This window comes from Schistocerca serialis, chromosome 11, assembly GCF_023864345.2.
Source record: "Schistocerca serialis cubense isolate TAMUIC-IGC-003099 chromosome 11, iqSchSeri2.2, whole genome shotgun sequence".
Taxonomy (NCBI): Eukaryota; Metazoa; Arthropoda; class Insecta; order Orthoptera; family Acrididae; genus Schistocerca; species Schistocerca serialis.
Window position 1 is genome coordinate 115,684,084 of NC_064648.1, and position 26,501 is coordinate 115,710,584.

At 39.3% G+C, this 26,501-nt stretch overlaps 1 protein-coding gene across 1 annotated transcript in view; it reads right to left on the bottom strand.

Annotated features, from left to right (window-relative positions):
- LOC126427405 (uncharacterized) overlaps nt 1–14,453 on the bottom strand; it is a 44,738-nt gene extending 30,285 nt beyond the window's left edge. The window contains exon 1 of the mRNA XM_050089776.1: nt 14,320–14,453. Coding sequence (XP_049945733.1) covers nt 14,320–14,326 — 7 coding nt within the window. The 5' untranslated portion in view covers nt 14,327–14,453. The remainder of the gene's footprint in view (nt 1–14,319) is intronic.
- Nucleotides 14,454–26,501: the final 12,048 nt, after the last annotated feature.

Here is a 26,501-nt window from a genome sequence, read left to right on the forward strand (position 1 = left end):
ACTACTAGGACAGCTACACTTAGCAGCAATGGAAGAGAAAAGACAGTCGGTGTGAAATGTTCCAAATACTGTCGTCACAACAAGGAGTGAACCTCAGTGTGAGCAGTAACTGGGTTGGCCACCGGTGAGGACCGATCGGAGGACTCTGACGTGCTGGACATCCGTCGGATCCCCACGGCCGGCCCACAACAGTGGCTCAAATACACTGCAGCCTCAAGCTGTGCAACCGAAGCCATCACAGCCTGAAGCTTAGAGTGAAGTGTGTCACCACCTCGGCTAAAATCCACACACAACTATCACAGTCCCTGTCCAAACTAAAGACCATGGAAAACTAAACTATGCAGATAAACGGACTATCAGCAATGCTGCGCAACTCCACTGTAGACCCTGACGAAAACTCAGGAACTATGTCTAATAAATTAGATTAACACACAGAGATTCAAAAGCCTAACGACTGAAGCACTCAGGTGAAACTAAATAATTTGCCCCTGATTAGGAACGTGTAATACGTCACAAAATCCGTTTAATTTCTGACACAAAAGCAAACGAGAACTGTGGCTATTAGATATTAAATAAACACGCAGAAACTCAAGAAACTAAACTACTAAATCACATTGATGATATTATAAAATTCGCTCCTGGTTAGTAACCCGTAAAAGTCACAAAATCAGTTACTTCCATGTTCCTGGTTGTGTCTCGGCCAGCTGCTGCTGCCTGACTAGCTTTAAAAAAAAAAAGAGACTATCGACTTAAGCTACGGGCTAACTATACTATGAACCCCACGAAAGAAAGCTGGAGCTGAGTGAAGATGTACTAAGTTTTTATTTTCTTTGCAATATATTCTTTCACACATTTCATTATTCATGTTATCTTACTTCATCATGAACAGACTGGACGAATTACTGTTCATGACTGTCCCCTGTCTCGTTATGTAGTGGACAACATTTAGGTAACTGATCACCCCAGAACAAAAACTTGCTGTGATTCCCATAACAAGTTTAAGTATTGACAGTTGCAGTACGTAAATGGAGTTTACCATAATGATAGTACATCGTCACGGGTACAGTAGGTATTTATTTGTAACTGAAAATGTGTGGCAGTTGATGCTCACTACTTGCAATATAAAGACCATATGTGTTAACCCCTTTGTTATTGAGACAATCAGTGAAGCTGTATCACAATACTCGGCTCCATCTCTAACCTGCCATTAACTTTATAAGCAAGATAGACATAAAGCCAAAACCCACCCACCACAGTTGTACAAGTTTACATGCCTACCAACACCACAGATGAATAGACTGAAACAGTTTACGATGAGATAAAAGAAATGATTCAAAGAAATGATTCAGATAGTTAAGGGGGACAAATATTGTAAATGTGATATGACCAGTGGCGATAGAAGGGGTCTTTGGGGAAGAGGGGGAGAGGTGGTGCATTCTGCATCTGGTTCCAGCTCCGTGGGAGTGAAAGAACATGCCAGATTCTGTTGTGGCACAGGTACTGAAAACTGAGCTTGTCCTGCTCATCTGACTTGCTTTCTTCTACATGCCATAAACATGAAATATTCCCTTGCAAAAAAGAGAGAAAGGTGGGTTCAAGTCGCAGTCCGGTGGAAATTTTCATATCACTAATAGATATTACATCTATACGTAATACAGCTGATGGCTAACAGTTTGGAGCAAGCAAATAAATTTTGAATAATTGAATATATTATAACAAAACATTCAGCATTCCATGCAGAGCCAATCATGAAATATTTTAATTTCATACTTTTCACAGCTTCACTTTTGAAGAAATGTAAGCAACCCAGTCAAAAAATATTATACTTGGATGTATGATCATTAGTGGTTGGACCAATAAACTCTTCTCAAAAGTGCATGCATCCCCACCTCCTCCTTCCAGACACACACAACGCAACATTATGCAATGATTCTGTAATTACTGTCTCTGGGTGCGGATGAGAGCAGGGACTGTGAACAATACACATATAAAATGGGACAATATAACATGTGTAAGAAACACAACTCCTTCTGCAATAAGCATATTTATTTTACTACACTTGTTTTTAACATGACACACTAAAAACTCACATTCATTTCAACATTAACTCCAACACATGAGATACAAGTGTCATCCACTTCAATAAACATTTTATGACAGTGGGTTTTCACTGTGGAATGTAAGCCATTTCATTTTCTTAAATTTTATCTATGATACTACTATTGATGGTCCCATAACATTAATATATTACCAAACACATTAATTTGGCACAGATGGTAAAATAAAAGTAATAATCTTGGGTACTGGCCATGGCCTATCCCCAGTAACCATCCCAGAAAACATAGGGAGATGGCAGAGAACATTTGGTTGTGCAATCCTGTAGCTGTTCTTGTGTGGTACTGGATTTGTGATGTGGTTCTGAAAATAAATCAGAGGTATATTGAATGAATTATTGAATATCAATATAATAGAGGGAAACATTCCACGTGGGAAAAATATATCTAAAAACAAAGATGATGTGACTTACCAAACGAAATTGCTGGCAGGTCGATAGACACACAAACATACACACAAAATTCAAGCTTTTGCAACAAACGGTTGCTTCATCAGGAAAGAGGGAAGGATAGGGAAAGACAAAAGGATGTGGGTTTTAAGGGACAGGGTAAGGAGTCATTCCAATCCCGGGAGCGGAAAGACTTACCTTAGGGGGAAAAAAGGACAGGTATACACTCCGCGCGCGCGCGCGCGCACACACACACACACACACACACACACACACACACACACACACACACACACACACAGGGTGAACCTCATTACCAACAAACACTGTCTGCCTGTGTCCATTCATGCGAATGGACAGTTTGTTGCTGGTCATTCCCACATAGAAAGCTTCACAGTGTAGGCAGGTCAGTTGGTAAATCACGTGGAGGAGCCAGAGGGTAGGGAAGGTGGTTTGGGGATTTCATGAGGATGAACTAAGAGGTTACGAAGGTTAGGTGGACAGCGGAAAGACACTCTTGGTTGAGTGGGGAGAATTTCATGAAGGATGGATCTCATTTCAGGGCAGGATTTGAGGAAGTCGTATCCCTGCTGGAGAGCCACGTTCAGAGTCCGATCCAGTCCCGGAAAGTATCCTATAAAGTCCACCATTTCCAGTTCACAAACAGTTCCTTTCAGCTATTAAACAGCGATTCAGCTAGTTCTAATAACTTTCACTTTTTTTCCATTTCCGTTTTTCCCACATCACTGATCTTTTTTAGCCGCTTCCCACAGGTTTTAACGTCATTCTTTCTTCGTCAGACAATTGTTAGCCTCATTTTCACAATCAGCCACCACAAAACCACTCCTTTTAATATATTTACACGCAGTTTTTTCGAAATTTTCCCGAATTGCTCCACCTTTTAACGTGTTTTGGCGGCAACACAACCACCTAACCTTTGTGCACATCGTTGTCTCACCAACCCAAGTTCACCACAGGATCAACATAGCCCAGCTATAACCAACACTTTTTCGCCTTTTTTCACACCAGATCTCCAGTTGCTTTCTAGTTCACCTTTATCTCTCCCCATATATTTTTATTTTCATTTCAGCCTCATGTTACACTTTCCACCTTCTAATACCATGTCACCCTCATAACACCCCCACAACGACCCCATTAAGTTTTATTTACATTCCCTCCGCAAACATGCCTTCGCCCTAGCCAGATTACACTACCATATTTTATTTTCTCAGGCTTGTCTGACATTTGGCATTACCCCCAAAGGCCTCACACTTAAAGTTCCCATCTCTGGCTGTAACCCTTCTTTCCATCAGTCCCTATACCAGCTCCAAACTGAACAATCCATTGCCCTCACCCACCTAATCCTTCACCTACACATTAACTCAGCCAATGAACACACCCGTCAACTCCTATCCTTAATAAAAGTCCTCAATCTTTCCTCTCCCACATCCACACCGGCTGTTCAGAGCATCCTCCTACTGGCCAACCGCAAATTAGAACAGCATGCCACTGTCCACCTCAAAAAACTATCCAATATCCTGGTTTCCCACCTCCGGAAAGGCAACTCACTCACCCTTCACAACCTTTCCAGCAAACCTCAACCTCCTCTCATTGCACACAGACCCAGTCTCTCCCATCTACTCAGTCTCCCACTTCCAGCTCCACTCCCCCCAAAACCTTAAAATTCCAATCAACACAATCTGGAATCACAACACCCTAATTCAATAGTTAACCTTTCCTCCAAACCTCTCTCCCAATCCGAAACCTCCGTCCTATGCAAAGGCCTCACCTTCAGCCCCACTCCCAGATTCAACCAAACAGCCCTTGTCAAAGATTTACTGTCCTACACCCGTACTCTCTGCTGGAAATATCACTTTGCCACAAAGAAAAATGATCCTAATCCTACTCCTAATGATCCAACTCCCCAAGACACTATCCAAATTGAACCCTGCCTGGAACAGTTCCGTCCTCCGTCACAGCGGGACCCCCCACCTCTTCCTCAAAATCACCCTCTCCAAACTTTCCAGGAATTTCTGACTTCCAGCCTTGCCTATCAATCCTTCTTAAAAAACCTTAATCCTACTCCCAACATCACCACTGCTGAAGCCCAGGCTATCTGTGATCTGAAGGCTGACCGATCCATCGTCATTCTTCCGGCGGACAAGGGTTCCACGACCGTGGTACTTTATCGTCGGGAGTATGTGGCTGAGGGACTGCGTCAGCTTTCAGACAACACTACATACAAAGTTTGCCAAGGTAATCCCATTCCTGATGTCCAGGCGGAGCTTCAAGGAATCCTCAGAACCCTAGGCCTCCTACAAAACCTTTCACCTGACTCCATCAACCTCCATCAACCTTCAACCCATTACATGCAGTCTCCCATACTTCATCAAAGACACAAACCACGTTCTCGAATGCCTGGAATCCTTACTCAGTCTGTTACCCCCGGAAACCATCCTTGTAACCATTGATGCCACTTCCTTATACACAAATATTCCGCACGTCCAGGGCCTCGCTGCAATGGCGCACTTCCTTTCGTGCCGATCACCTGCCACCCTACCTTAAACCTCTTTCCTCATTACCGTAGCCAGTTACATTGTGACTCACAACTTCTTCACTTTCGAAGGCCAGACATACCAACAATTAAAGGGAACAGCCATGGGTACCAGTATTGCCCCCTTGTATGCCAACCAATTCATGGGTCACTTAGAGGAAGCCTTCTTGGTTACCCAGGCCTGCCAACCCAAAGTTTGGTACAGATTTATTGATGACATTTTCATGATCTGGACTCACAGTGAAGAAGAACTCCAGAATTTCCTCTCCAACCTCAACTCCTTTGGTTCAATCAGATTCACATGGCCCTACTCCAAATCCCATGCCACTTTCCTTGACGTTGACCTCCACCTGTCCAATGGCCAGCTTCACACGTGCGCCCACATCAAACCCACCAACAAGCAACAGTACCTCTATTATAACAGCTGCCACCCATTCCACATCAAACGGTCCCTTCCCTACAGCCTAGGTCTTCGTGGCAAATGAATCTGCTCCAGTCCGGAATCCCTGAACCATTACACCAACAACCTGAAAACAGCTTTCGCATCCCACAACTACCCTCCCGACCTGGTACAGAAGCAAATAACCAGAGCCACTTCCTCATCTCCTCAAACCCAGAACCTCCCACAGAAGAACCCCAAAAGTGCCCCACTTGTGACAGGATACTTTCCAGGACTGGATCAGATTCTGAAGGTGGCTCTCCAGCAGGGATACGACTTCCTCAAATCCTGCCCTGAAATGAGATCCATCCTTCATGAAATCCTCCCCACTCCACCAAGAGTGTCTTTCCGCCGTCCACCTAACCTTCGTAATCTCTTAGTTCATCCCCATGAAATCACCTAACGACCTTCCCTACCCTCTGGCTCCTACCCCTGTAACTGCCCCCGGTGTAAAACCTGTCCCACGCACCCTCCCACCACCACCTACTCCAGTCCTGTAACCCGGAAGGTACACACGATCAAAGGCAGAGCCACGTGTGAAAGCACCCACACGATCTACCAACTGACCTGCCTACACTGTGAAGCTTTCTATGTGGGAATGACCAGCAACAAACTGTCAATTCACATGAATGGACACAGGCAGACAGTGTTTGTTGGTAATGAGGATCACCCTGTGGCTAAACATGCCTTGGTGCAAGGCCAGCACATCTTGGCACAGTGTTACACCGTCCGGGTTATCTGGATACTTCCCACCAACACCAACCTATCCGAACTCCGGAGATGGGAACTTGCCCTTCAGTATATCCTCTCTTCTCGTTATCCGCCAGGCCTCAATCTCCGCTAATTACAATTTGCCGCCGCTCATACCTCACCTGTCTTTCAACAACATCTTTGCCTCTGTACTTCCGCCTCGACTGACATCTCTGCCCAAACTCTTTGCCTTTACAAATGTCTGCTTGTGTCTGTGTTCTGTACGGATGGATATGTGTGTGTGTGCGCGATTGTATACCTGTCCTTTTTTCCCCCTGAGGTAAGTCTTTCCGCTCCCGGGATTGGAAAGACTCCTTACCCTCTCCCTTGAAACCCACATCCTTTCATCTTTCCCTCTCCTTCCCTCTTTCCTGATGAAGCAACCATTTGTTGCGAAAGCTTGAATTTTGTGTGTATGTTTGTGTTTGATTGTGTGTCTATCGACCTGCCAGCACTTTCGTTTGGTAAGTCACATCATCTTTGTTTTTAGATATATGAATTATTGAATATTTTTGATAGAACCTGGCAGTAATGGAAATAACAAATATAGGTAGAATATCATCACTACATATCAAATTAGAAATGAATCAAGTATATACTGATTAGTAACAAGACTTTTGTATGTAGAGTACACCACTCTTTTGCCAGTGAGGTACAAATCAAAATCAAATGAAGTACCTAGGAGTAAAATATCCTACATTTGAACAAATATTAAGTTGTCGAGTAGTGAAGCACATAATCAGCTACTCTGATCGCGTATTGCATCATACTGTAAGTGGGCAGCTGGAGATAGTGATGCTAGTGTTTAATGACAGTTGTCATATAGGCACATGTTCAAGGCATTAAGCATTCTGATAGCACATTCACGTTATATACATTCACTAATGTGGCTTGACATAAATAAACTACCACAATTTCAAAAGAAGACAGATTTCTTCTACTCATTCATCATATTGTGTGCATCCCACAAAGAGAAACTATTGCACTACGGCTTGATACTAGTTATGTTTATGCCAGTTAAATGTGTTTGGTATGACACAACTTGTGGAGAAGGCACCCTTTCCCTCCTAAGCACAAATGAGGGGTGGAACCACTGCCTTGTGGTGAAGAGGGAGTAAACCCTGAAATAAAATCCTCAAATGTGTCAGGCTTAGCAGGGCAGCAGATACGAAAAAGTTGTTTTCAAATAAAGGAATGAACCTTGGATTAGCAATACCTAATGTACACAGCACTTCTTGTACCCCTGGAACAAATGGTAGAGCTTCACAACCTGAAGAAAAACCGAGGAATGCAAGAAGATACACTATACAAGAATAAGAAACTAAAACCCAACAAAAAAATAAGTTGAGAATGGGAACATTAAATGTAATAACCTTGACAGGAAAGACTGAAGAGATTGTAGATATGATGGAGAGGAGAAAGACTCATATCCTTGGATTGAGCAAGACCAAGTGGAAGGAAAAAAACTCTAAACTGCTGAGAGGTGGGTACAAATTACAATGGCAGGTTCACAATAAAGCAGCAGAAACTGACCCAGTTACAGACGTGAGCTTTGTAAGTGAAAGGATAATTAGAGGAAGAGTGAATTTTGGAAAGAATAGTTTTACTACACTTCAAGTGTACACACCTCAACATGGGTGCAATGAGGAAGAAAAAACGAAATTCTTTGAAGAACTGGAAGACCAAGTAACAGGAGATAACATTACAATAGTTGGGGATCTGAATGCTCAGATCGGCACAGATAGAAATGGATATGAGGAGGTGATGGGCCTTTTGGATATGGAAGACGAATTGTTGAGGGTGAATAAATTCTAAACCTGTGCTTAAGGAATCATCTTTTAAGGAAGAATACATTCTTCGAGAAACGAGATAGTTATAAGATTACTAGATACGGCTGGGATGGCAAATCTAAGACAGTTATAGACTATATATTAACAGACAAATTAATTGGACGAAAAGTAAGGGACACTAAAGTCATATCAAGGGAGCACTTGGATAGTGACCACAGGTTACCGCAGTTTATATAAATTATAAGGTGAAAAGTTTGAATGCTGTACAAAGAATGCCAAACATTGAGGAGTTGAAACTGAAAGAAGAAAATTTTCCAAAATCTAGTAGCATAAAAATTGCCAAACCTGAAAGGGGTTGTGTAGAAGAAGAGTGGAACCTATTTAAAACATCAATAGTTAACAGTGCTGTGTAGATATGCACCAAAAAAGGTAAAGTGAACGACAAAGAAACCAGTAGCTGGAACAATAGAGTAAAAGACACAACAAAAAAAAGGTAATATGTCAAAGAAGAACTGATTTGAAAAAAGAAATCAGAACCAGGGGCTGTTGCCAAAAGATGAACACAAAGTGACAACACTGGAAAAGGAATACTGAAAAAGGAACTCCAAACAATGAAAATTGTGAAAGAATAAATGGAGAAGAGTTGGGAACCATTCATGCAGACACTAGAGCAGGATAGCAAAGGGAAGTAAAAACTGCTATATGGGTTCTTGAAAAGTGAAAGATCTTACAGAGAAGACATAAAAGTGACAAACAGGGGATGGGGATATTATGAGGGACGTGGAAGATATCAGAGAAGGGATGAAGAATTATTTTGAAAGTTTACTGAATGGGGAAGGTGCAGAAGAAAGTGACACCACAGTCATTGAATTAGAGGATGAGCAGGATCCAATCTCTTGGTTAGAAACTGAGAATTCCCTGTAACAGATGAAAAGTGAGGAGGAGGCTGGAGTAGATGAGCTGACAGTGGATATGATTAAAGCACCAGGAATCCATGGAATACAATGATTACACCAGGTGCTAGGGGTGATAAGGAAGGAAAACAAAGTGCCAGATGAATGGAAAAGAGGAATTATAATGCCATTGTTCAAGAAAGGTAGTAGAAAGAAAAGCAACAACTATCGAGGAACCACACTGGCTTAAGATAATGGAAAAGGTCATAGAAAAAAGATTGAGGGAAATTCTAGAATACCAATTAGAGAAACAACAATCCAGGTTGAGAAGTAATTGGGAAACAATAGGTCTCATCTTCTCCCTCCATCAGTTATTGGAGAACGCTGGGAAAAAGAAACGCACTCGACAGTAGTATTCATGGATTTGGAAAAAAGCATATGACAGTGTACCAAGGGATAAATTATAGGAATGCATGACAAAACAATGTTCCTGATTCATTAATTTAAAAAAGTCCAGATACTGTGTAATGGTTGTGAGAGCAGTGTACAAGTAGGAGGTGGAAGATCTCAAAATGGTTAAAGACAAAGAGAGATGGTCAGCAAGGCAGTTCGCTCTCCCGTTTTCTCTTCATTACACTTACGGACACAATCATGAAAGAAATCAAGGACGAAGAAAATGAAGATCTCAATGCTTTTGTTTTTGCTGATGATATCGCCATTTGGGGTGAGATAAAAATGAAGGTTCAGAGGAGACTAAATTACTGAACACAAAATTTACAAAATTCAAATTACCTTTGAGTAGGAACAAGCCAGCAGCAATGAAGATGAGCAGGACACCCACACCTTGCAACATCGTACTGGAGGGGGAGAAGGCTGAATGTGCGAAAATATTCAATTATCTGGGTAACATCATATCACACAATGGGAGTTCCAAACTAGAAGTCTTAAACAGAATCACAAAAGGATCTAGATTTTTTTCCACCAAGTACAAAATCTAATCTGGGATAAGGAAGTTTTCTCTGAGAGCCAAACAGACCATTTATGAAACGTATCTACTGCCAATCTTGATGTATAGTGTAGAGGCCTGTGTCATAAATAAGAGAAAAAAAGAGTCAAAGACAACATGTGAAATTAAGTTCCTTAGGCCAGCTCTACAAAAAACTGGGAGAAAGAGTGTCAGGTATTATTATGTAGGGAGAGACCTGCAGGTAATTCTGTCTTGTGAAGCGAATTCACCCCCCCCCCCCCCCCCCCCGAGTAAATCCACGCCCGAATTTGGAGATGTAGGTACCAGGAAGAAGACCAATTGGACGGCCTAGAAAGAGATGGACAGAGCAGGTCAAGGAAGATCTCAAGAGGAAAAGACAAATATGGGATGTAGTGGAGAGGGAAAAGTTATACCAGGACAGAAACCAATGGAGGCATATCAGTCACCAAGTTCCTACCTGGCTCACTGGAAGGAAATGATGATGACGATGAAATATGTTTTAGTGAATTAGCAAGAAAGCTGCTGCTACTTCATTTATATTAGGTAGCTGAAGGCTGTCTTATCAGAAACTTAATATTTACTTCCTTAATTAACTATTTTTCAAAGAAAATAGTACCCTAAATATGTAATTGCACAGGAAAAATTTAGAACACACTACTTGCTATCCATCTAAACAAGGAATCAAATCCTTGCACTAAGATAATCAGTGCAAGGAGTCACTGATGATGTTTGTTTTAAATTTTCTTTTGAATTAGCTTAGATAACTAACTATTTGCTGTATGTTTGATGGTATCTTCTCAAATGTCTTCACACTAGTGTACATAACTTTGTTAAATCCTATGTAAGGATTCCAAGTTCACACAAAAGTTATATTTCTGTCTTGTATCGACAGTGGAGATCACAGTTCAGATTCAACTGATTTTTCACAACCACACTACACCTTGACTAAAGTAACTCTGTGATTGTGGCAGTGGCTAGCAGTGAGCCAACTGCAGTTCTTTCTTGACACACATTAATTTTAATCAAAATTGAGAAGCAAACGTAATAATCACTAAATCTGCCAAAGGCTCACAAAAGCATTCAACAGTAGCCACTAATGTAATATGACAGGTGCCAAAATATTTTAAAACTTTAATATCTATCCATTATACATGTGGGACACTGCGACTGATGAATAAAGGTTTCCAGAAATTACTGCTATCAGCTACATTTTGTATTTTTTTTTTCAATCTTTATTTACCATGAGCAGTTTTGAATCACTATCATCACATGGTACATATTTATTGCATGTTTGCCGGATTGTTGGAGTTGTGCAGCAGTGAACTCTACATACTTATCACCACATTCAATGCGTACATGTTTCGTCCTCTTGGTACAGCTACACGAGTCACTACAGTACTGCAAATATGCAATAAATATGTACCATCTGATGATAAATTGTTTGTCAGTTGAAAACCAGTCATGGTAAATAGAAACTGAAGAATAAAACCAAAGGCAGCTGGCAGCTGTAAACCTCTACAAAAATTTTAATCTGAATTGAAATTGATTGTTCTGGCAACTTTTGCTCTGAAGATGGATATTTAACAAAAACCTTGTGACGTAAAAGACTACAATGATTGCTTGTGCTATTTAGTAGTAGACAAACATTTCATAACAATAACATGAGCAGTGACAAACCAATATGTTCATTATTATTACTTTCCAACCAATGAGCTAGCTGGCAATCTGTAAATAGCCAGTATGTAGCCATACACACAAAAAAGGCACAGAGTGTAAAACCAATGTTAAATCTACACTATTTTGTTAAATCAAAACACACACAAACTATATCCAAAGAACAAAATCAGTCTATATAAAGTGATCTATTGCTCTATTATAGAAGGTGGATTGGCATGAAGTTATGACTCCACCCACCTGTTTTGACCAGTAATGCCATGAACGTGGTGTACACTATTTCAAGGATATACAATATGGTGACCATGACATCACTCATTACACCTGCAAACAAACATAAATAACATGTGAAGTTTTTTTTAACTCCAGCAACAGAATGAAATTAAGAGGACAAACAAGATAATGAAGAGAGCAAACTAAATAAATGACAGTAAGAATACTGACATCACTGCAAAACAAATATTCACCCAAAAATCAAGCGCATGAAATTTTCAAAATTTAACACAAGAAATTGCTGAAACAAACTATTTGTGTCACAAATTTCAAGTGACCTATATATCTCAATACCAGTAACCCATACACAACTCAGAAACTCCATAATTTTCACTTGACCTACACAGGTCCAACAAAGCCCTCGATACCACGAACCGACATACAACTCTAAAACATGGTGCTGCAAATTTCACTTAACACAAATAGCTCAAGCAAAGCTCCAGATACTACACTTTCACTTACTCTACCTAAAGCAAAGTCCACAGTACAACAAATCAAACCATGCCCACATGACTAATATCAGAAATGTATTCTAACCATGGTACATCAATCCCCATGATAGCTACCAATAAGAATACAACACAGTTACGAAACACTAACATGGAAATCCCAAAAATTCATCACCAATTTCAATATACAACGTCACCCATTGCAACAAGCAATGAACTACTCAAATATCTGTATGTTCTTCACAACTGAAGAAAAAAGAAAAATAAGATTAAATCTCTGACCACAAGAAACACACAGCACTAATATTTCCTAACATAAAAATTAATCCATCAGCTACAATATGCACATTAAAGTAACTCACCAGAAAGCCAGCACAGATTATGGAAATACGGAAGCGTCCGATCCCACCCGTCTGCTTTGACCCATGACGTCACAAATATGGCGGAAACAAAAACAAACACACACACTTTCCACAAGAAGCTTAATGACACTAACGGGACAAGCGCGGGCAATGGGATGTTTTGGGTGGGGGGCAAGAAAAAACTATTTCAGTATCTTGTTTTGCAAATGCAAATTTCCCACAGTATCTCCAGTTTTGCTGCATGTCTCTTCCTGTTTTTCGCGACTTTTGTCGTTATTTACTTTAGTGACTAAAAATAAAGTTCAACAACTGCATCACCTACCAACTCAACAAACATTACAACAGTACTAAGTTGCATACAACACAGCTGTGTACCCTTTCATATGCGCACACCTACGAAACTAAATCTGCAGTTTATAACGTTTATCAGTACAACACTTCACTTAAATAAATCCCATACTTTATATTCTACAGAAAAATTTGATAATCTAACCAGTAACCACAATCATTTTAACCGATCAACTTATTTGCCTTAAAGAATGTTAAAGTATATTACGTCTCCTGTTTTTCTCTCCAACTATTGTGCATCTCGCTTTTCGTCTCTTAAAACTCAAAATGGAAATACAGAAGCGTCCGATCTTACCCGTCGGCTTTGACCCATGACGTCACAAATACCGCGGAAACGACTATAAACAATTCCAATATGGCGGATATAAAAACATTGCATACGTTTTGTAAACATTGAAATACACAAGTTTCACAAAAAGCCTAATGACTGTAACGGGACAAGCGTGGGAAATTAGGGGTTTTTGGGTGCGGAGAAACTAAATATACAGAAATGTAGGCACCGACCGCCATTCAAAACCACGCAAAACAACGAAATAAATCAACATCACAAAACTGACCAAATACCAAAAAACACAGGGTCAACAGAAGCGTCAGATCTTACCCGTCGGCTTTGACCCGTGACGTAAGCGTGTTGTGGTGTGTGACGTCATTACGGCGCGGAGTTTGATTTGCGATTGTGGCGTGTTTGTAGATGTCTTGTTTTTGTTTGTCGTGCTCTCTGGTGGTGTCTAGTTTGTGGAGCTGGAACTTTTTTGAGGTAAGTTCCGTTTTTTTTTTGGTTATTTATGTATGTTTTGTGTATTGGGTATAGGTTGGAAACATCCGATCTCACGCGTCGGCTTTGACCCGTGACGTAAGGGACCTACACATTGATCTGTAGCGTAGCCCTGAATACGAGGTTAGGTTGGGAGTTTTTTTTTGGAATGCGGCCGCGGCAGCGGCCGCCTATGATTCGAAAATATTGATTTGACACTAATGAACATGTATACGTAATATGAAGCAATTTGATGAACATATTGATCTGTAGCGTAGCCCACTTGAGGTTAGGTTGGGAGTTTGTTTTTGGAATGCGGCCGCGGCAGCGGCCGCCTATGATTCGAAAATATTGATTTGACACTAATGAAGCCTGTGGGGGGATGGGGGGGGCACTGCAGACTCCCCCCACCGCATAACGACACATGATGATCAAATTTTGAAAAAAAATGAAAAATTTTTTCCGTACCTGCTAAACTGCATAAGTGCCTCTCACCCATAATTAACATACACTTTTTATAACTAATTAACAAATAATCTTACTTTGCATCACCTCGTCCCCAGAAAAACATTACTATTGCTGCTGCACATGGTCGACGGTAACAACTGAAATCAGCTACGAGCTACGTCTCACGTGAGTCCAACCAGAAATGGACAGGCGTCTAAATGAGGGATGCTCAACTACCGGACCTACCGATAGATGGCTGTAGCGCGTGCCGGCAAGAGATCGTTGAGGGTCCGACAGGTCCGGGCTAAACTGCGATTTTCCGATATCAGTGATTTCTGTGAATGCTACTTTTCAGTATCTGTTATTCTTAACTGTGATTTGTCGCAGTTAAGAGTCACAGTTAAGGAACCTAAGTCGCGTATCCCTCCATCACTGCTACTTCCGCAATTTCTGCGACTTCTGCTACTTCTGCTACTTCTGCGATTTCTGTGACTTCTGCTACTTCTGCGATTTCTGTGACTCCTGCGATTTCTGCGACGTACCACCGTATGAAAAAGTTACATCTGTCCACACAGAAAATTGCATCTCAACAAACCTGTCATTGGTAAGTATGTTTTACGTTTATTCTTCCGTTGGCTTTAATTTTGTATTAAAGAAACAACTGTGAAAATATTAATAGTGTAATTAATATGTAAGTAGCCGCACAGTACCGTAATAGTTCGTGTTTAGAAAATAAATTCTACATATTGTTATGTTCATAGTTACCTGAACTACATTTCAGTCACTCAGTAAAGAGATAATTCAAAATATCATTGTCAATAGATCTGAAGAAATTGCCAGTCTTTACACCGTTTTCGTCAGACGAGAGGTTAGTTTCTAAGCGTTTTGATGGACTTAATTACTTCAGTGAGATCGTTCTTGCGAATGTGATATAGCAAATATTAGCAAATGTGATATAGCAAATATTAGCAATCTACTCTGTCAGTTATATTGCTAGTAATTAGTGACAGCAAAAGTTGTTTAATAATCCTTGTGTTTTTGCAGACGCAGTTCTGACTGATTACTGGTTGCTGTACATATCTATCCACATCAAGGCTGTTGAGAGAGACTCGTGAAGATTCAAGACAGCTCTTAGAGGATTTGCAGTTTAAAAGTGAAATAATTATGAAATAAGTGTGCGACTGATTAAAGTGTTTTATTGAAGTTGTTGTGCGATTTTAAAGGAATAATAAATGTTAAATACATTGAGTGAATAATAAAAATCTCATTTACCACATGCTAAGCCGTCCTATACCCGTAATTTTCCGCCACTTATTTATTGGTAAACACTTGTTGGATACAGACGTGCCGCCCCCCCCCCCCTTTCACCACAATCTTGGTGTGACACTGACCTGTAACATATCCCGAAGTCTACAATATGCATTTTGAGGCTGTTGTTATGAAAGTGGGGAAGTTCAGATCTTCCAGTTAAATCAGGAATAGCTGAAGTGCATTACTTGAAAGCGACACAGGAAAAGCTTACTTATGTAGGTGGTAGTAGTGTCGGCAAAAAGTTCTTGTGTGTGAAGTTGCCATGTAGAACACCAGGTGTAAAACTTTTCTCCCGAGTCTTGAACTGTGTCGGAACAAAAGTGAGGCATTCATATGATTGTTTTCATTTCTCTACACTTATACAGCTGTCTGAGTTCTGCTGTGTTAACATTGCAAAGTCCTGTAGGCATGTGGAGTATTAACCAAAACTGTCATATTGGAAGCAGAATCAAACACATTTGTTACGTTACTTGATATTTTCAGGAGAAAAAGGCAATGTTGCTTCTTATTAATATAATACATTCAGAGTCACAGCAGTATTTGACCAACCATAACTGATGCTGAATGTGCATGTCGTCATATAATATGAAGGGCTTATTTCAATAGTGGTACAAGTCCATTACCTACACTTTTCTGTCTACAATGCTTCTGAAATTAGTGATCCAAACAAACATAAATAAAGGTTCATCTCTAGCAAGAAGCCATATGCTTGAATATCTCTGGTATCTCAACTGCAGATTTTTCAGCGCTCATTTAACTTTACGACTCTATATCTCAAAATTAACAAAAATTGACTTGTACCACCACTGAAATAAGCCCTTCATATGCACACACAGCACATCGATCTCGTGAGGCACAAGGCTCTCATAACGAAGTACGTACGTCGGTCAACAGATGACACTAGGAAAAGTATGTTAACTGCGCTTTTTAGTTGCTACTTGCGACTCTTAGTTGCGATTTGTCACAGAAATCGCAGTTTGACTCGGTAGCGAATAGCGCAGTATGAACTTTGCTCAACAGATGGCAGTGCTAACTGCGCTTTTTAGTTGCTACTTGCGACTCTTAGTTGCGACTTGTCACGGAAATCGCAGTTAGACTCCATAGCGTACCGCAGAGATGGACGTAGTACGAACTTTGGCCAACAGATGCCACTGTTAACCGCGCTTTTTAGTTGCTACTTGCGACTCTCAGTTGCGACTTGTCACGGAAATCGCAGTTAGACTCCATAGCGTACCGCAGAGATGGTCGTAGTACGAACTTCGGCCAACAGATGCCACTGTTAACCGCGCTTTTTAGTTGCTACTTGCGACTTTTAAGCTGGGTTTACACTAGCAAGTCGCTTGCAGAAGTTATTGCTGCAAATTATTGCTAGCCACTTGCAACTGTGTTTACACAGCAGTGCAAGAATTAAGCAAGATTCTTCCGCAAGTTCTTTGGCAAGAAACTTGCGTCAACAACTTGCTGATACTGTTTACATATGGTTTCAGTGCCACTACGAGTCTCAGCCGAAGTGTAAAATGACATGCAGGCGGGTGAGATATGCTGCAGCTCTTGTAATTGTAATGCAAAATGTGAAAAAGAAAAGTATTTGGGTTAGAGAGTAGGTAATGAGAAGATCGCAAAGTGGTGCCTAAAATAATCTTTTGCAAGAACGAGAAAAATGTCCTCAAATGATCTGGAGTATTTGTTGATGTTAATAGCGCCCGTCATATCAAAACGAGACACAAACATCCATACTGTTATTTCAGCAAAGGAACGTTTGTTAGTCACTCTACGATTTATAGCTACCGGTGAGCTACGAATAAAATAGGCATTTCATTTATTTATGTGAAACATACAACCAAAAAAGTTTGAATTTTGAAATCTTTTCTTTGTAGGAGATTCATACAAGTCCCTAATGTACTTGTTTCATATTGCCGTCAGCACGATTTCTCTGATCGTACCCGAAGTATATAGAGCCATTTTTAACGTCTTGAAAAGGGAAAATTATTTGAAGGTATGTGAAAACACAACAATGAAATTAAATTTTTATTGAAATAAACTTCATTTTACAGAATGATATGCTTATAAAAATGTTTTTTTTTTTCTAAGGCTCATAAAATTGAAAGTGACAAGCTAATTAAATAGAACATGTAATAATTACACATCGTCTTTTTCTAGACTCTTAAAACAACAAGCGAGTGGATGCAGGTGGCAAAGGGATTGTGTCTTCAAGTTATGCTACTTTCTACGTACTTCTTTTACAGACGTGTCGAATATTGACGAGATTTCATTTAATGCGGTCATCTTCTTCACTCTATCCTTAAAGTCTCGGTTATGCACGTTCCATATTTCGGAGTAGCTCTCCACAGCTTCAATAAAATGTTCTGTATCCTGCTTCATCCATTCCCGTTTCTCCTCAATTTCTGAAATTTGTTTGCATATAATACGCAAGATGGTTGCATAAAATTAAGTCACCTCATTAAGTAAAATGTTAAATATGAGCGTTATGCAGACGACATACTTACTATAACTTGCGCTTCCTACTTGCAGGAAATAGAAATAAATCCTAAAAGCTGCAAGTTACTTGCAGATACTTCTTGCGTGGTGTTCACACTGGAAGCAGAAAAAGTGCAGCAAGTCGCTTCCGCAATAAATTGCCACGGTCGCAAGTCGACTTGGCGATATGTTTACACTCGCAAATCGCGCGGCAAGTTCCTCCGCGCAAGTAAATTGCTGCAATAACTTGCTAGTGTAAACCGAGCATTAGTTGCGACTTGTCACTGAAATCGCAGAAAGCAGTGCTAAATTCGACCAATAGATGGCTCACGTCTTTGAATGTGAAATACTATTTGCGACTGCTAACTGTGACTGAAATCACAGTTAGATTCTGTAAAGTTGCTACTGTGATATCTGTGACTTCTCAGTCACTGTGAATTCTAACAGATACGCGATTTCCTGCCCACCACTCAGTCCGACTGTCCCCCATATCTGAATTTGGCAAAAAACAAAGTATCAAAACACGGATGAAAATGTTTTTCGTTCTGCGCCCTCATAAGTATTTTATGTTGGGTGTTCTAGATATCTACACATCAACATAATGAAGTGTTTCTAATCTAGCGAGAAAAAACGGTGACAGTTCTGCTATGAAATTCCTAAATTCGAGTGTGTTTTGAAAGTTTGACAAGCTGATCTATAAATTGTTTACTATTTTATGAGTGCTTTACTAAGCACTATTTAAGATTCAATGGAGGTCAACAAATTACCTTACTTGCCGAAGCTGGTATAATTCGGAAAATCAAGTGTGGACAACGTGAAGACGTCTCTTGAAAAAAAGTTGACATCGTTTGCTTAGGGGTATCTTTACTGACAACAGAAATTACAACTGAACTATTAAAGTATTACTTACGTATAAACGGAAAAAATCGTTATTTTTTCTTTATCTGAAGTGATGCATTACCGATCTGCGTATATGCTGACACTGTAATTGCAACATGCACTTACGAATTTGGCTCTCTGTTTGATCAGTAATTTAAATGCCATGATTTTATTAACGCCTGTACATGACACGGTGTATTTAAACTGAGTGATATGGTAGAAGCACCAGTTTTTAACAGTGCTTCAGTCTTTGATACGAGACAAGAAATACATTTAAATGAGACAAACGCAAAGCCCAACGTTAAGGCTCCTCGTAAATGCATGACTTGTATCATTTGGAAGTTAAGTTTAGTAATAATATTATATTGGACTGATCCATGATGATCTAGGAAGTCAAGGAACTTGTTGATAATAACCTCGATTACAGCTGTTAATTTTAAGGTTGGGGTATCTTAAAACTGTAATTTTCCAGTCTGACACCCAAACAATTTTAAAATTGAATTCAAAATATGTCAGTGAGCAAAATTAATTACACTTTGAATTACAACCATAGAATTCTATTTCTGTGAATCTTGGTTCCAGTCTTTGACATGGTGTCAATCACTGGAATGACTAGTTGTCAGTATACGGCCCAAACCAAAAACAAACCTGAAAGTGAAAGCTACAGAAGCTGGCCAGACAGGCACCCCAATGGCTGCTACAATCTGTGTGAGACAAGGGTGACATTATGTTGCAAATTTAGTGTAAAAAGTTCCATATTGTCTGAATTTGTCCTATACTGACAGGACATTCTAGTCCAGTCGATTTTCGTACCTGCAAAAGTACACTAGCCACTACCAGTGGCACAAAGGTAGTGCCACATTACAAACTATCTGGTAACAACAGAAGTATTGGTGGACAATGTACAGTAAATAATATGTAATAACCTGAGAAATTCAAAATTGGTTTGAAGAAATAGAACAGTATTTAGATAGAGAGTAACATTTTGAAAATAACAAATGATGCAAGTAGAGTTTTCAGTTTTTATGAAGCTCACTTACGTTTTTTTTTCCCCCTCTCCCTTTTCGATTATCAAGGGAAAAATGTTATAACATAAAAGTGCAAGAAAGTTGTGTACAATGTTGGAAATGATGAAAAAGAAAATCTCACTATGCTTCCTCCTCCATGTGAAGAGTATTCCTGTAATAATAGCTAATATCATACCAAGAACATGAGGGTGTCACAGTGGAGATTTGTTTTCTGGTACAGACATCTGATACAACTATTCCACAGCAAAACGTACTTTCAATAGGTGTGGTACCAGTGCACTCCCATAGGATAACAGTATGTCCTCCAGGAATCACAATGGGTACACCACATACAGCATAAACTGTACAGCAACTACAATGCTTTGTGAGCAAGTAATAACAGTCAGTATCTTTCATTTTAACATAACTCTTGACTCCCATAATTATCTGCTTATACGTGTGCTTGTACTACAGGTTATTGGTAAAGCAAATACTAATTGAATAGGTCTTCACCCTTTTAATACTTAGCAGAAATTCTGAAAAAAGTAAATTGTTTTATTACTGTATCACCTCTATGGTGAATTAAGAGGTACTGACTGGTTTCTTTGAACATTTAATAGAAGCCTTCTTTTTTACCTGCTATTGATAAAGAGCCATTCCAAGTTCTGTACAGAACAATCTCTCTCATTTTTCATTAGGTTTGTTATTCTGTACACTAGTATTTCTTCTTCTAAATGGTAAATAATGCATTCAGACAGTGCTGGTATTAAAGGTAATTCATGAAATAAACTATATTTAAACCAGAAAATTAAAGGTTCCACATGGCACATGAAAAGTACCTTGCTACACACATGTATGTACAGATTCCAAAATGTCTGTGAATTTGAGTTACAAACTTTTTTAAATAGAAATATGAAGATCACAATACTTTGGGTCTGCAATAACGTAAAATACTTTAGTTCCCTATGGGAAACTTTGTTCTTTACGTGACTCGTGCAACTGCTATCACTCTTAATGGAAACTAAATGGCTTATGTTAAAGTTAACTAGCAAAAAGTGTAACCATTGTTACATAATTTCTGTGAAGTAAGATTCCTTAATGTTATTTCCTTCCTTTGTCATCATAACTTGATAATTTCAGTTCCGTATGGGACATATGAACTAACAAAATGAAATGCTTTTATTACTATGACCAAACAAAATCTTTTTAACATGTAGTACACAGTTCAAATCAGCAAAAAGTGTAACCGTATAATTAAGGTAAATGTTGATGAAAATTAGGCATGTAACATGAATACTGAAATTTCCTAGATTTCCAGGTGTACCTGTAATCGGTGTATTACGTACTTTGTAGTGCTAGAAAGATAATTCTATATGATTATTTGCATTCCCCCCCCCCCCCTCAACACAGAAAATATAATTGAAAGACATCCTAGCAAAATAAAGACAGGTTTTGCCTGACTCAGGCCCCCTTATTCTAGAATGGTTATAAAGTAATAAGAATGCTTATGACCAACTGGAACATTGTGTTCATTATAGGAAGTATTAAAACAAGAATTAACAGAGTAACAATTTTATTGCTCTTATGTTGCAGAGTATCCACAAACATTACTGTTTGAAACAAAGGGCCACAGCATACTCCATTAGATCACACCCATCCTGTGATTAAACTGTTTTCTTTAAGTGAAAAATTCAAGTTAACGTAATTATTGAGGGAAATATTTTCTCACACTGAAAGCCATCTGTCAAATAAGTCTCAGAACATTTTTTTTTCTCATTAATTTCACACAAATCACCCATTTTTAATGCAAGTGCATATTTTGTAACACCAAACATCTTAAAATAAGCTTATATAATAAACAATTATAATTTTTTTTACAATATCTACACAGGACGTAAAGACTTAATTTTATTTCAATGTGATTCATATTTTGAAGTTCATCATTACACAACAACAACTCTATGGACAAAATAGTTTTAAAAAATCTGTCAAAATGTCACACCCATCTGCATAGAATGTCCCGTTACATAATTTTTCCAATTTGAGCACTATACATGATTAAACAATACGAGTTTATTTAACTTCTGCCTTATACTTGATTTGTTGTTTAAAATTTTCTCAGCAGGCTTTTTTTCCACATGTTTTTGAGCGTATTCAGGAGTATAGGGATGCAATCTTACAAACAAGTTGAGTCTGATGTAAGTCCTCAATCTTAATTTCATAATGGTAATCATGACCAAGAGCAGGAAATGGGTAATCTACAAATTTATTTTTAACACAATGCAAAATCTTGGCCTGTATATATTTCTGTCGCATATCCCCAGCAATCACAAACATCTGAAACAATTTCCGAGTATTCTACAACAGAGTACACACAGTCACTTGTTTTAACCAGTTTTCCCCGGTTAACAAAATTTACAAATGCATTTTTATTGGCCATATTGGGAAAAGCATAGAGAGAATCACATTCTAATGCAGATTTAACTACTGGTGGCTTCAGTATGTGAAGACAGTCTTTGCATGTGATCTGCCTTGAAAGGCGCAATGACACATACCCTGCAATATAATAGAGTATGTTTTACTTGCGAAATGAGAACTTAATCTTATCATCAAGAAGTGCACACCACTCCTCTACTTCATTTTCTGCAGCACTTTCATCACTTTCTACTACATGCTTTCTTGCATGAAAATCATAAACAGGTGGCAAACAACACACATTAAAATTTGAGCAATTCCCATTCATTCATTGCAGTGACACTGTTACCCAAGGGCAACTTTCTCATGGCACATTTGAACTGGTATGCATTTGGATTGTTGTTCCAACCACATCTGGACCGAATGCAGGGGAAAAAAAGCTCTATGTGGTCTTGTGACAGTTTATATGTTAGCAAATACTTCAAAGGAGATTCAACACGAAGCATAGTGTACGTAAAGCAAAGCAAGTGTACGTAAAGTGCTTATATTTACCTTGCAGCCATCACATGTAACACACCAAACCCTAATGCCAGAACTATGCAGCCTCTCTAAAGCAGATTTTATCAGTGTGGCCTGATTATTTGCCTGTACATCGTTGATAAAGAAATATGAAATCGGGTATGCATGCATAGCATAGCGAAGTCAGAGCTATGTGCCTTAGTGATTGCATATTGAAAATTATCCCAAAAGCAAAAGTATTTCTTGCATGGAGCAGCAATGGAACACCAATGATTTTTAAGCTTTTGATATAATTTTCAGTGTGTCTGAAAATACCAACGTGTTGACTGGGTGTTGTGTGATGTCCTTAGGTTAGTTAGGTTTAAGTAGTTCTAGGGGACTGATGACCATAGATGTTAAGTCCCATAGTGCTCAGAGCTATTTGAACCATTTTTTTTATTTTATTTTAAATACCAAGCCAATAATATTTGTTGTCAAGTCTCAGGGGGCTCTTATACCCTTTACCTAATGGATTTCTGGAGTTCAGAATATCAAAAATCCTATCAATATTATACAAAAATTCTACTGTTGCTTCACTTCCTTTAATATTTGGATCACCAGCCCTCCTGAAAAACACTATACTATCTGCCACACTAGAACTCAAAGTCTGTGGAGCTAATGAAACATTCATTTGTCTATTTACATAACTTATATGTTGTCCTGATAGTTTGTTGGCAAATGTCATACCTTCTTCTTGTTGTACCTTGTTCAATTGCTCAATGACATGCCATCTAATAATGCCAGTTGGAGATTCAATAGCAGATACTTCTGCTAGAGCATTTCTGGCAAACTTAATCACATGACATGTCCAAGATACAATAAACATTGTAGCTTTTAAAATCACCCTTGGAAAAATTTAAAGTACAGCCAAGTGTACGTAAAGTGCTTATATTTACCTTGCAGCCATCACATGTAACACACCAAACCCTAATGCCAGAGCTATGCAGCCTCTCTAAAGCCGATTTTATCAGTGTGGCCTGATTATTTGCCTGTACATCGTTGATAAAGAAATATGCAATCGGGTATATAAATTTGCCTTTAATAGAGACAAGCATGAAAACCAGAGCCTCAGATGCCTCTATTACTTCTTTTGACTGAGGCACTTCCCCACCAAACTCTAAAAAACCTGTGTATTGCTTAGTTCCTTGGTCCCAAACTACTTGCTTCCTAATTGCCACACTGTCTACAATTAGACATGAATCGCTGAACTGGTCCCTTACAATTGGGTTCGAATCAACGTACTGAAAAACATCTTTTAAGAAGCCAGTTTCACAGTTGACACTTGCCATCCATTTGGAAATAAAAGTACACAGTCATCGCAAACATTTTCACATTTGTTGTGTATCTATTACCCTTTGACGAGAGAGAGTTGTCCACTAAATTGCACACTAATTCCACTTGTGTTCCTTTCTGATGATTGAGGAAGTTATGTAACTTCTCAGGAAGATGCCCCTTCTCCTTCAATGAACTTATGATGTTATCCATGGAAAACACTTTCTTCTCTCTTCTTCGAAGTTTTTCTCGGACACACTTCAGTTTACGTTTTAATTCGTGCACAATGTCTGAGAAAAAATTGCAAGTTTCGGTCGCCTTGCCTTCCATTTCTACTGTATACCACAATCAATTACTTGAGAACCAACTGCACTCTGAAATAAAGAAATAATTTCGTTATATATGATTGAAATAACTCAAGGCTTGATGAAAAAATATTATAAGAAAACTTTGGGGGTGTGAAAACATCCTTATACTAACGTTTTCGACACAATTCGCAGCTTCTGCATTGGATAAATGGGACATGCTTTCCACGGAAGAATTCTCATTGACAACATTCTCCACGCAATCACTAGCTTCTGCAGAGGGCAAATCAAGCACGGATTCCAGGACAGAACGCTAAAAACAAAAATATGGAACTGTATTACAACACTGCTTAGACCTACGTAGCCCATTTGTGTCCGTACGAAATAAATTCACAAAAGTCAAAAGCACACACATAGCAAGGAAATTAATAAGCTACCTCAAATGGAGAAGCATCGTTGTCACTCAAAATCCTAACATGTCGTCGTGGCTGTTTATTTGGCGGCATCAAATGTGTCTGAAAGCCAAAAACTGATGGCACTGCTTCGGGTTTGAGACGTTTCTTCCACGTTCCGGGGCTCACTATGTAATCATCTTGTCGGAAAAGGTTTCCGCAAAGAAAACTTCAAGACATAGGTTTAAAATCTTTCCGCGTCACGGAAGTAATCCACTTCTTCAGCAGCTCTGGGTGCTTTAGAGGAAACCTGTTCAAAAACATCGAATTAGCAAACGCACTAAGTCTGTATTGTTGTCGTACTGTATCGGTAGTCCTATTACCTGTGAAATGGTACGTCACTTTCCTTACTCCATAGCTTGGTACAATTGAAAGCAGAACAAGAAATCACCATTTCGATAATCCGTAATTCCTTATACACCGTACAGACCGAGAGAAACTTCTTGGCAAATTCAAATATGGCGGGCAATACAGACGATAGTGATCAGCTGGTAGAGCCATCTATCGGTAGGTCCGGTAGTTGAGCATCCCTCATTTCGCTAGCTTTAGACGCCTGTCCAGAAATGGGCCGTCAGAAAGTGTACGAGCAGCTGTCAATATTTTCCATACAGTCGTCCTCAGCAAACTGCTGAATGGTTTTAAAGCTTTGTACAATAACAACATATATTTGCTGCCATGATAAACTCTGTTGCCATTATTATGAATTACCTTATGTATCTATTGCATATCCAAAATATGTGTGTGTTATTAGTTTCGGAAATTTGTTGTTTTGAATAACATTGCACAGAAGGTATGTTTGTAGTACATACTTATGTTTCTCTAAAGACATTGAAAATGCCTTGTAAGAAACATGTTCAAAAATTGTAGACTTTGACGATTTTAATTTCAGTTATTAAAGCCCAGGTAAAATCATGATGAAGGCAAATAACATATGTTTGTAGTAGGTCTAAGGCTGAGCGCTGGCAGTCACGCCCCGACTCCTGTCCGTGTGGAGGTGGAATCACGTGATCGGCCTGTGGCCGTTGTGGAGGGGAGACTGCAAATTCCGTCTGAAACTTGAGTCTTGCCAGGCGACTGTTTCGACAAACCTTATCGTAAGTCTCCAACGCGACTCGTTTTCGGCCAATCACGAACTGTAGATCGCCATATTTTCTGAGGCGTCCTCTCGCACTGACATCTGTTGGCAGCACCGAGCAACACTGCAGCTGAGTGATGGGCTAAACTGCGATTTTCCGATATCAGTGATTTCTGTGAATGCTACTTTTCAGTATCTGTTATTCTTAGCTGTGATTTGTCGCAGTTAAGAGTCGCAGTTAAGGAACCTACTTCCGCGATTTCTGCGACTTCTGTGACTCCTGCGATTTCTGCGACGTACCACCGTATGAAAAAGTTACATCTGTCCACACAGAAAATTGCATCTCAACAAACCTGTCATTGGTAAGTATGTTTTACGTTTATTCTTCCGTTGGCTTTAATTTTGTATTAAAGAAACAACTGTGAAAATATTAATAGTGTAATTAATATGTAAGTAGCCGCACAGTACCGTAATAGTTCGTGTTTAGAAAATGAATTCTAACATATTGTTATGTTCATAGGTACC